This window comes from Bos javanicus, chromosome 15, assembly GCF_032452875.1.
Source record: "Bos javanicus breed banteng chromosome 15, ARS-OSU_banteng_1.0, whole genome shotgun sequence".
In the NCBI taxonomy this organism is placed as follows: Eukaryota; Metazoa; Chordata; class Mammalia; order Artiodactyla; family Bovidae; genus Bos; species Bos javanicus.
Window position 1 is genome coordinate 8,626,128 of NC_083882.1, and position 12,368 is coordinate 8,638,495.

General features: G+C 39.1%; 1 protein-coding gene across 1 annotated transcript; it reads right to left on the bottom strand.

Moving 5' to 3' along the window:
- Positions 1 to 8,915: 8,915 nt before the first annotated feature.
- LOC133261654 (large ribosomal subunit protein eL6-like) lies at positions 8,916 to 9,858 on the bottom strand. The gene has a single exon (XM_061440145.1). It carries the CDS (start codon positions 9,827 to 9,829, stop codon positions 8,966 to 8,968), a length of 864 nt encoding a protein of 287 aa, XP_061296129.1. The 5' UTR covers positions 9,830 to 9,858; the 3' UTR covers positions 8,916 to 8,965.
- Between the last annotated feature and the right edge of the window lie 2,510 nt (positions 9,859 to 12,368).

Sequence of the window (12,368 nt, forward strand, 5' to 3'; positions counted from 1 at the left end):
TCAGCTTCAGCATGTCTTTCCAATGCATATTCAGGACGAATCTCCTTTTGGATGGACTGGTTGGATATCCTTGCAGTCCAAGGGACTCTCAAGAATATTCTCCAACATCACAGTTCAAAAACATCAATTCTTCAGTGCTCAGCTCTCTTTATAGTCCAACTCTCACATCCATACATGACTACTGGACAAATCAAGCTTTGACTAGATGGACCTTTGTCAGCAAAGTATGTCTCTGCTTTTAAATATGCTGTCTAGCTTGGTCATACTTTTCTTCCAAGGAGCAAGTGTCTTAATTTCATGGCTGCAGTCAACATCTGAAGTGATTTTGGGGCCCCCCAAAATACAGTCTGTCACTGTTTTCACTGTTTCCCCATCTATTTGCCATGAAATGATAGGACCAGATGCCATGATGTTAGTTTTCTGAATGTTGCACCTTAAATCAAAATTTTCACTCTCCTCTTTCACTGTCATCAAGAGGCAATTTAGTTCTTCTTTATGTTCTGCCATAAGGGTGGTGTCACTTGCATATCTGAGGTTATTGATATTTCTCCTGGTGATCTTGATCCCAGCTTGTGCTTCATCCAGCCCAGGGTTTCTCATGATGTACTCTGCATATAAGTTAAATAAGCAGGGTGACAGTATACAGCCTTGACGTACTCCTTTTCCTATTTGGAACCAGTCTGTTGTTCCATGTCCGGTTCTAACTGTTGCTTCCTGACCTGCATACAGATTTCTCAAGAGGCAGGTCAGGTGGTCTGATATTCCCATCAATTTAAGAATTTTGCACAGTTTATTGTGATCCACACAGTCAAAGGCTTTGCTATGGTCAATAAAGCAGAAATAGAAGTTTTTCTGGAACTCTCTTGCCTTTTCCATGATCCAGCAGATGTTGGCAATTTGATCTCTGGTTCCTCTGCCTTTTCTAAAACCAGCTTGAACATCTGGAAGTTCACGGTTCACGTATTGTTGAAGCCTGGCTTGGAGAATTTTGAGCATTACTTGACTAGTGTGTGAGATGAGTGCAATTGTGCAATAGTTTGAACATTCTTTGGCATTGCCTTTGTTTGGAATTGGAATGAAAACTGACCTTTTCCAGTCCTGTGGCCACTGCTGAGTTTTCCAAATTTGCTGACATATTGAGTGCATCACTTTCACAGCATAATCTTTTAGAATTTGAAATAGTTCAACTGGAATTCCATCACCTCCACTAGCTTTGTGCATAATGATGCTTTCTAGGGCCCACTCGACTTCACATTCCCGGAAGTCAGGCTCTAGGTGAGTGATCACACCATCATGATTATCTGGGTAATGAAGATCTTTTTCGTACAGTTCTTCTGTGTATTTTTTCCAGCTCCTCTTAATATCTTTTCCTTCTGTTAGGTCCATATCATTTCTGTCCTTTATCGAGCCCATCTTTAAATGAACTGCTTCCTTGGTATGTCTAATTTTCTTGAAGAGATCTCTGGTCTTTCCCCTTCTATTTTTTCCCACTATTTCTTTGTATTGATCACTGAGAAAGGCTTTCTTATCTCTCCTTGCTATTCTTTGGAACTCGGCATTCAAATTGGTATATCTTTACTTTACTTCTTTGTTTTTGCTTCTCTTCTTTTCTCAGCTCTTTGTAAGGCCTCCTTACACAGCCATTTTGCTTTTCTGTATTTCTTTTTCTTGGGGATGGCCTTGATCCCTGTGTCCTGTACAATGTCACCAACCTCTGTTCATGGTTCATCAGGCACTCTGTCTATCAGATCTAGTCCCTTAAATCTATTTCTCACTTCCACTATATAATCATAAGGGATTTGATTTAGATCATACCTGAAAGGTCTAGTGGTTTTCCCTACTTTCTTCAATTTAAGTCTGAATTTGGCAATAAATAGTTCATGAAACCACAGTCAGCTCCTGGTCTTGTTTTTACTGAATGTGTAGAGCTTCTCCTTCTTTGACTGCAATGTATATAATCAATCTGATTTTGGTATTGATCATCTGGTAATGTCAATGTGTAGAGTCTTCTGTGTTGTTGGAAGAGGGTGTTTGCTATGACCAGTGCATTCTCTTGGCAAAACTCTATTAGCCTTTGCCCTTCTTCATTCTGTACTCCAAGGCCAAATTTGCCTGTTACTCTAGGTGTTTCTTGACTTCCTACTTTTGCATTCCAGTCCCTTATAATGAAGGAAAAAGATTTTCACATATTTTTTGGGTGTTAGTTCTAGAAGATCTTGTAGGTATTCATAGAACCATTCAACTTCAGCTTCTTCAGCATTACTGGTCGGGGTATAGGCTTGGATCACCGTGATATTAAATGGTTTGCCTTGGAAATGAACAGAGATCATCCTGTCATTTTTGAGGTTGCATCCAAGTACTGCATTTCACACTCTTTTGTTGACTACAATAGCTACTCCATTTCTTCTAAGGCATTCTTGTTCACAGTAGTAGATATATAGGTCATCTGAGTTAAATTCACCCATTCCAGTACATTTAGGTTTGCTGCTTCCTAAAGTGTCAAAATTCACTCTTGCCATCTCCTGTTTGACCACTTCGAATTTGCCTTGATTCATGGACCTAACATTCCAGGTTCCTATGCAATATTGGTCTTTACAGCATCAGACCTTGCTTCCATCACCAGTCATATCCACAGCTTTGGCTCTGTCTCTTCATTCTTCCGGAGTTATTTCTCCATTGATCTCCAGTAGCATATTGGGCACCTACTGACCTGGGGAGTTCATCTTTCAGTGTCCTATCTTTTTGCCTTTTCATACTGTTCATGGGGTTCTCACAGCAAGAATAGTGAAGTGGTTTACCATTTTATTCTCCAGGGACCTCATTTTGTCAGACCTCTCCACCATGATGCATTGGTCTTGGATGGCCCTACATGGCATGGCTCATAGTTTCATTGAGTTAGACAAGGCTGTGGTCCATGTGATCATTTCGGTTAGTTTTCTGTGGTTGTGGTTTTCAGTCTGTCTGCCCTCTGATGGCAAAGGATAAGAGGCTGATGGAAGCTTCCTGATGGGAGAGACTGACTGAGGGGGAAACTGGATCTTGTTCTGATGTGCGGGGCCATGCTCAGTAAGACTTGTCTTAGGCAGTTGCAAGAGTAGATCTGAACCCACCTACTAGAGTCTTAAAAGTCTATATAGACTTAACAGGTTTTAGTCACATATTCAGTCCAGATAGTCTCAACCACACATTGGTCTCTCAGGGCTTCAGTTTTGAAAAAGGTTCCCACTGTGGGGACAGAGGGGAGAACATATATTCCAAGGACAGGGGAGGTTGTGAGGAGCCTCTGACTGTCTGGGTCCAGCTCGATGATCAACCTGTGGTCATGTGCTTTCATTGACCTCTGAAGGCATTGTCTTCAAGCTGTTTCTGCTCCCATACAAGGGTGCAACCACAAGAGTTGAGAAGGACAAGTCTCAAGCAGTTTATGAAGAACCTGTAAAGAGTTTTGGGTTCCTCTCCTCCTAACCAGACTGTGCTCTAAGCACTGGAATGAGAGTTAGCAAATTGAGGAGTAGGTTGGAATTTGCTTAGTAGAGATTATATTTGTTTTCTTCTTAGTTTTCTCAAATGTCAAATGAATGGATAGGTGCAGATAATCTACAAGGCTTCTGTTAGCCCAAACAGTAGATAAACCTGTAAAAATCTTAGGAGTCCAAAAATGATCTTCAGTTTTACTGTTGATGGACTAATAAGCATCTCTGAAATGTTTCATTGAAAATAGGTCTTTAGTTGCAGCCTGTGAAGAAAATAATTTCAAACTCATACAAACATTTGTTGGAGTTTTATTAATACATATATATCAAAACAACCAGTTCATATGCACTTTAAGAATAAATGATGACATATCTGGGATTTCCCTGGCAGTCAAATGGTTAAGAATCTGTGCTCCCAAAGCAGGGGGCACAGGTTCAATCCCTGGTCAGGGAACAAAGATTCTATGCTGCATGGTGCGGCCAAAGAGAAAAAAAGAAAGAAGACAGAAATGACACAACCTTACGGATTTAACTTTTTTAGTTTTATTTCACCAAGGAGACAACGGCAGTTTACTTCTGCAGTTACTTTAGGTAGAAGCCTATCAATAAAATCCTGCGCTTTCCCCAGTGGTTATGCAATCCTAATAATTAAATCTACACATCTGCTACAAAACAGCAGATTCAAAGTCTAGCAATTTACGTGGAAGAAAACAGATGTCATTCTGGTATAACCTCTTCCCTTTCACCATGAGTGCTGTGAACGCTGCACACCCTGCAGTGATTAATCTATCAAAATACTCTACTCCATTTACTCCATTTTATTGCATCCTGTGTCACAGGAGATAGAGCAGCTGTTTCTAGATAGAAAGCAAAGAAATGGTACAAAAATAAAGCCTTATCTGAGTAGGTGCAGCAAAGAAATGTCCCTGAATTATCAGAAAAGGGAGATCAAGTGCCTACAATGGGATGATTTTTCAGAAGCTCCAGTGCAACTACTCTTTCAATCAAGAGCATACGTGGTGGATGATCTGAAATGTACACTACATAGATGCATTTTCCCTTCACAGAAAAATACTGAAGTTCAAAACTCAAGTTCATGTCCTTTGTTAAACATCTCAAATTGATACAAAGAGTGGGTTCTTTCCTAATTAACTGGTCATGAAATAAAATCCCACCTCAACAGGGAAAAATACAACATGTGAGATCATCCAAATTCTCGAAACTTACGTCAAGTGGTTTAGATAGAAAAAAGTTGGGTTTATTATTCAAGTGAAATTTATTTGGTTATGAAAAGTGTTACAAAAGACAATATTAAAAATCTGTTGGAATGAGTTGTCAAATGGATTTCCATCCATTGCAATGAGATATATGAAGGACAACAGGTGGAGAGATTTTAACAATTATATGTGTTTTAATTGCATTTGTAGGAGGAAAAACTATTTCACTAAATGAGCAACTCAGATTTTGGCCAGGATAAGGATCCCCTGGAGTGCCAAAGCCCCCAGAGAATCTGATTCAATGAGTCTAACACATAAAGTTCAGGAATCTAAAATTTTAAGAGGCCTGCTGGATAATTCTGATACAGGTTGTCCTATGACTCATAAGAAACAATGTTTAGATAATTGTACAAATATAGGATCTTTGTCAATGAAAACAGTAAATACCCAATCTATAATAAGAATAAGAGAGAGAATTTTGTGGGCGTTTTTTTTTTTTTTTTTGTACCAAATTGAGGATGATAGCTTGGTACACACATATTCAAGCAGTATTTGAGTTGTATTCCAGCAGATGATCCTTTGCCTGAAATACTGCAAAATGTTAGTTGCTCAGTCATGTTTGACTCTTTGTGACCCCATGGACTGTAACCACTGTAGAATTCTCCAGGCAAGAATACTGGATTGGATAGCCATTTCCTTCTCCAGAGGATCTTCTCTACCCAGGAATCAAACCTGGGTCTCCCACATTGCAGGCAGATTCCCTGAGCCTACCTAATTTACCTGCTTCCATCTTTGCCTCCCTATAGCCTATTCTTTACAAGGCAATCAGAATATTTTTGAGATGTCAATCTGATCATCTTATTCTGCTTGAAACCATTCAGTGGCTTCCCGTCTCATTTAGAGAAAAAGCTCAGTTCTCACCATTATCTGCCAGGCTGTATGACATGGTCCCTTTTTCCCCTCTCACTTTATCTCCTCATCTCTACTTCCCTCCATCCAAACTGGCCTCATTACTGTTCCTGGAACTAATATGACTGAACTGACTATTCCACCTACCTAGAAAACTCTCTCTCCATGTATTTCTATGGCTTTTTCCATAACCTTCTCCACATATTTGTTCAAAAGTGAAAGTTCCACAAACCACCCTATTTACCACTATAAGCACCTTCTCCCTGACTTACCCTGTCTCCTTTCCCATTTTATTTTTACATATAGCATGTATCACTTCCTATACTATAAACTTTACTTATTATTTCTTTTTTTCTTTTTTTTAAATTTTATTTTTAAACTTTACATAATTGTATTAGTTTTGCCACATATCAAAATGAATCCACCACAGGTATACATGTGTTCCTCATCCTGAACCCTCCTCCCTCCTCCCTCCCCATACCATCCCTCTGGGTCGTCCCAGTGCACTAGCCCCAAGCATCCAGTATTGTGCATCGAACCTGGACTGGCATCTCGTTTCATACATGATATTTTACATGTTTCAATGCCTCTTCTTTCTTCAAATTGATCATAATACATGATATCCATAAGGGGCTTACAAAGTGCTAAATGTTGTGCTTTACATATACTACCTTGTTTAGTACTTATAAATTATCACGAAAAATTTGTTATAATAATTATCTCTATTTTTCTGGTGAGAAATGATGAATACAGAGGTCAAGTGACTTGTTCAAGGTCACACAGCTATTAGGCTTTGGTTCTGGGACTCAAGAGGAGGGAGTCTTCTCCAGCCTCTGCTTTGAAAATGCCCTGGATAAATAACCACTTGAAGTTACACAAGTAATCAGTGAATTGCTGTGTTCAAAATATTGGCCACTTGATGACTTGAAATTACTTTTAAACAGATGTGTGTCAGATGCAGTCAGTCCTTGATTCACTTTTCAGATAATTCTTACCACCCCTTCTATTTCTTCTGTTCCTAAGATTTATCTCTTGAATTGCTAAGTATTTATCTCTATTCTCTACATTTTTGACTGCTAGAGGCTAATCAAGTGTATGCCTTATCTGAGTAAAATTTTTATAAGTATGTGTAATAAACCTATTGGGTCTTTCCAGTTTAGTCCATTTTCTTTTCTTCTATAGAAATAACAGCTTGGCCTCAAATAAACTTTCAAGGAGACCCAGATGGTGAATAGTATCCATTGTTTTAATAGCTCCATTGTTCAATTTTTAGAAGATTTCAGTCTGGTCATTAATGAAAGCCAGGAAATTGCTTTACTGTAGTGAAGTACTGTCAAAAGACCATTTATAAATTGTGAAGATATTAATTTTTTAATTAAATTTAAATATGATAATGAATGAAGAGAAAGGTGCACCAGCTCATGATTATAGGAACTTGTAAAAACACAAAGATGAGAGAAAAAACATGAAGGTTATCAAGGTACTTATAATTTCAATGAACAGGAGCCTCAAGAGCTCAATGTAAAGGGTCAGTGTAAATGATGACCATTATGTCTTAACCTAGTTTCCTTGAGTTATTTTTAATCTTTTGACTTATACTGTGGAGGTGTGTTATCTATCTGAGACCAAATCTTTTACTGAGTTCAAATTCTGATTGAGGTCACCAGTGATTACAGGAGCACTCATAAATAATATTCCCTATATTCTGGGTTAAGATTAGGATTTTGAGAGTCCATTAATAATGGTTATATTTTATATTCACTATAAAATATAGTGGATAGAAGCAAGGTTAGACTGTCCTGAGGAAGACAGAAAAAAAGTGTATGTACTGACTTTGGGGTAACCTGGAGAAAGTTAACTGAAAAACTGGGTAAGAGGCATTGAAAATAACAAATAATTACTGCAAACACTATATACTTATTCTGATATTCAACTTAACTCTTATTTGTGTGACAATACTTTAGTTTTTGAAATTATTTTGGAACTTGAAGTCACTTATGTGAGCATATAATTATACTCTTGGTGTGATCTGATCTGTAAACTTTTTAAGCAGTTATTTTTTTTCTTCAGCAATAATTCAGTATTGTCTGCAAAATGGAACCTTAGTAAATCGCAGAACATGAATTCATAGATAAAACTGGGCCTTAGTAAGAGTTGCATATACTGTGCAGTAGATAATATTATTGTCCACCAGACAGTTATTCACCTTTTTCTCCCTTCTAATATAATCTTAGTTTGGGTTTCCACCTCTTCTATTTTAGGGAAAGCTGACTCCATTCTAGAGGAGGTGCAGTCTTATTACTCTAAGTTATTTAATATATAGACTTCCTTTGAAGACTTGCAGTGATGCAAGGTTAATATATGATTTATTTTGACCAATCAAGTTGTAGAAAAGGCCATTTATTCCATAAGTGTAGGAGAGGCCTTTCTCTTTCTTGTTCAATTACGAGAAAGCATGAAGTTCTAATAGCCAAAGACGGCCAACTTGAAATCATGAGAGATAATTTTAAGATGAAGCTGACATTGTGGGTAGTTGAATAGAGGGACAGAAAGAACCTGGATCCTTGATAACAGAATTGATTTGATTAAACTGGACAAAAGCGCCCATACTTCTGGATTTCTATTAATGTTAGATAATCAATATCCTAAGTGTTTCAACCAGTTTAAAGTTATATTTCATGCTATATGCAGCTTGCCTTAGCTTGGACTGCTATAAAAAAACACTGTAGACCAGGTGGCTCAAAGAACAAATATTTATTTCTCAGAGTTCTGGAGTCTGGGAATTCCAAGACCAAGATGCTGGCAAATTTGGTTCTTTAAAAATAGGGCCCTCTTTCTGGCTTGTGGAAAGCTGCTCTCTTTCCGTATCCTTCCATGGTGGAAGAGGAAGCTCTGGTGTCTCTTTCTCATCTTACAAAGACACTAATCTCATCATAGGGGATCCAGTCTTTATTATTCAATTAATGACCTCCCAGGGGCCTTACCTACTAACAGCACCATATTGAAGGTTAAAGTTTTAGCATATGAATTTTGGAGAACATTCAGTCTCTCACATTCTTTCCTGGCCCTTCAAAATTTATATCCTTCCCACACACAGGATACTCATTTCATCTCAACACCTTTAAAAGTCTCAATTGGTTCCAGTATCAACTCTTAAGTCCAAAGTCCCAGGTGTAATCCAAATACAGCCATTACCTTGATAACCAAGAAGGTATTGCTTCCAGGACTCCCTCAAATACCAAAGTCTAACTTCCTTATATAAAGTGATGTAGGGTTTGCATATAGCTTGCACTTATATACTTTATTTTATTTTATTTTTTTTTTTTGGAAATGACAAGTTATTTAATTAGGTTCTTTGCAAGAAGTTCAGAACACTACTTTGTAAGGATAAATTCCATTTGTGAGAGCAAACACGGAGCGGAGGTAGCCCTGGAGCTGAGGGACAGCTTTGATTCTTCGCAGAATTTGTGAGTCCACAGCTTTCTGATCAACCTTGCACTGCTCTGTGATCTCGTATTTCTCTCTCTCTGTATCGAAGATCTCACCCTCCTGGTGTCTGGGTTTACGCAGCTTATTCTTCTTGAAGTAAGTGTCAGTGAGATGTTCTGGGATTTTCACATCACTGATATCGATTTTGGTGGAGATGGCAATGACAAATTTCTGGTGTGTTCTACGCAGAGGAACTCGATTGAGGGATAGAGGCCCAGTCACAAGTAGCAAGCCACTGCCCAGCTGCTTCAGGAAAACGACCCTCTTGCCTCTGTGGCGCCCAGTGAGGATGATCAGAATGGTCCCAGGAGTGATGATGGCACGCAGCTTCCTCACATGCTTACTGAAGGGTTTTTTGCCATGACTCAACAGTTTTTGAGGCACATCTTCAGTAGGGTAATACCTAGGCATTTTGCGAAGTTTGACCACTCGGGTACCACCATTCTTGTCTCCACCAACTGGTTTTGTGACAGTAGCAAGAACACGAACCTTCTTTTTCTTTTTGACCTTGGATTTAGCTGCTGAATACTTTCTCTTGTACAAGGCCTTTCTGGAGTACATGGCTGATCGGGAATATCTGCCAATTCCTCTGACCAGGACAGGATTTCGGCTGCAGTGGGGCTTCCCCTTCTTAACTTTCTTCACCTTTTCCACCTTTTTAGCCTTGTTGCCAGCATCAGCCTTCTTGGCTTCAGGTTTTTTCTCCTTAGTATCTGGCTTCTCAGCCTTTTCACCCGCCATCTTGCAAGATGGGAAAGAGCTGCACTTATATACTTTAAATAATCTCTAGATTACTTGTAATACCTAACACAATGTAAATGCTATGCAGTAACTTGTAAATATAGTATAAATGATATGTAAATAATTGCTGCCACACAGCAAATTGAATTTTTGGGTTTTGAAGCTTTCTGAAAAAAATTTTTGATTGTTGTTCAGTTGGTTAAATCTGTGGGCACAACCCGTGGATGCCAATGGCTGACTGTATATGTAAATCAGATATGACAGAGACTCCAGGGATGATTCATCCCGAGGGAAATTTCCTCTCCAGTCTATGAAACCAGATAAGTGATGCACTTCCAACATACAGTGCATCCAAAACACAATGATGGGACAGGAATAGAATGCTATGCTATGCTATGCTAAGTCACTTCAGTCGTGTCTGACTCTGTGCGACCCCATAGACGGCAGCCCACCAGGCTCCCCTGTCCCTGGGATTCTCCAGGCAAGAACACTGGAGTGGGTTGCCATTTCCTTCTCCAAGGAATAGAATAGGTATAGTTATTTCAGAAGGGAGAAATCAGGAGGAAAGGGATAACATGTCTGAAGTGAGTCAAAAACCTAGCAATGAAAATGCCATTAGATCTTAAGTTTGGGGAATAGTTCTCTTGGGATTAATGCTCTGCCTTAGGGAGCTGTGGAGGGGCAGTCCTGCCCCTGCGTCTCTGCTTGATGGGGGTCATGCCTCCAGGATTCTGCCAGCGTGGGGTCAAGCCTACAGAGCTTCAGGAAGCCCAGCCTCCGCAGCTCCAGGGTGACTGCCCTTTCATGTGTTGAAATTGAGGTGATGTTTCTATCCTTAGAAACTCAGGAGAGAGTCCTGATAATTGCTTTTGGGATCTCTTCCTGTGTTTTGAAGAATATTGCTTGTTTGCGGTTGAACTGCTCTCTGATGTGGTCCTGTAGGATCTAAGAAGTCTGACAGTTTTCCTGGTGCTATACACAGAATATTTGTTTCTCCCCAAAATTCATATATTGAGACCTAATAACCCCCAATGTGATGGTATTTGGAGGGCAGAAGCTTTGGGAGGTAATTGGGTCATGATGGTGGAGCCCTCGTGATGAGATTAGTGTCCTTCTAGGGCCCTCAGAGCTCTCCCTCACCCCTTCTGCCGTATGAGGTTACTGTCTATGAATGAGGAAGTGGGCCTTCACCAGACACTGAATCTGCCAGGGACTTGATCTTAGACTTCATGGCCTCTAGAACTATAAGAAATAAATCTGTCTTGTTTATAACACACCCAGTCTATGGTATTCTGTTTTAGCAGCCCAAACTGACTGGGACACTTTTGTCTTATTTGTATTCCCTTCAGTTCAGATTGGCAGTGTTTCCGTTGGAGTGGCTAATTAAGTCTGTGGTTCATACCCATAACTAAACTTTATATCAAATCATTATTCCGCCACATCCTTGGTATTCTATGCAATATGGATAGTCTGAGAACTTTTCAAGCCTTTTTGTACTGATTCCTTTGTTCTTAACAATTCCTTATTAAATTCTTCCTCCATTCTCACACTTTACTGTGAGCAGTCAGGAGGAAATAAACTACTCCTTCAAGACTGCCTGAAATCTCCTCAGATAATCTGTATTTTTCATCACTCAAAAGTCCTGCCTTCTCTGTCTGATTTAACTTCACTCACTATGACAATCTCTATCTTCATCCACATTGTTGCAGATGCATTATTTTGTTCTTTTTAATGGCTAAGTGATATGCCATTGTATATATGTACCACATCTTCATTTCGCTTATACATAGAATATAAAAAATGGTACAAGTTAAACTTGTTCATAAAACCAAAACAGAGTCACACATATAGAAAACAAACTTATGGTTACCAGGGGGAGAAGCATGGGGAGGGAGATAAGCTGGGAGATTGGGACTGACATACACATACTACTCTGTATAAAATAGATAGCTAAAAAGAACGTACTGTATAGCACAGGGAACTCTCCTCAATATTCTGTAATGACCTATATGGGAAAAGAATATAAATAAGAATGGATCTATGAAATTGTATAACTGATTCACTTTACTTATAGCAGAATCTAACACAACATTGTAAATCAACTATACTCCAATAAAAATTAATTGAAAAAAATTCTGCCTTCAACAAAACACTGGAACATGAGCATGATTCAGCCATGTCGCTCGCCCCTTCATAATAAGGACTGCCTTTCCTTCATTGTCAAATAGCATGTACCCATTTCCATATGCAACTTCATCAGAATGACATTTTACCATATTTCTCCCAAAATTTTATCATGATTATTTCTGTATTTCTAAGAAGATAGAAGCTTTCACTATAGCTGTGCTCTTTTCTTTCTGAGCTCTCACTAGAACCACCTTTAGCAGTCCTTTCACAGCAATCTCTGCTTTCTCTAGTATGTCTCAAATCTCTCCAGCCCCTACCCACCACCAGTTCTGAAGCCACTTCTACATTTATAGATACTTGTTTCAGCACCACCCCACTTTTTAGTCCCAGTTTCTATCTTAGTCTCCTTGGG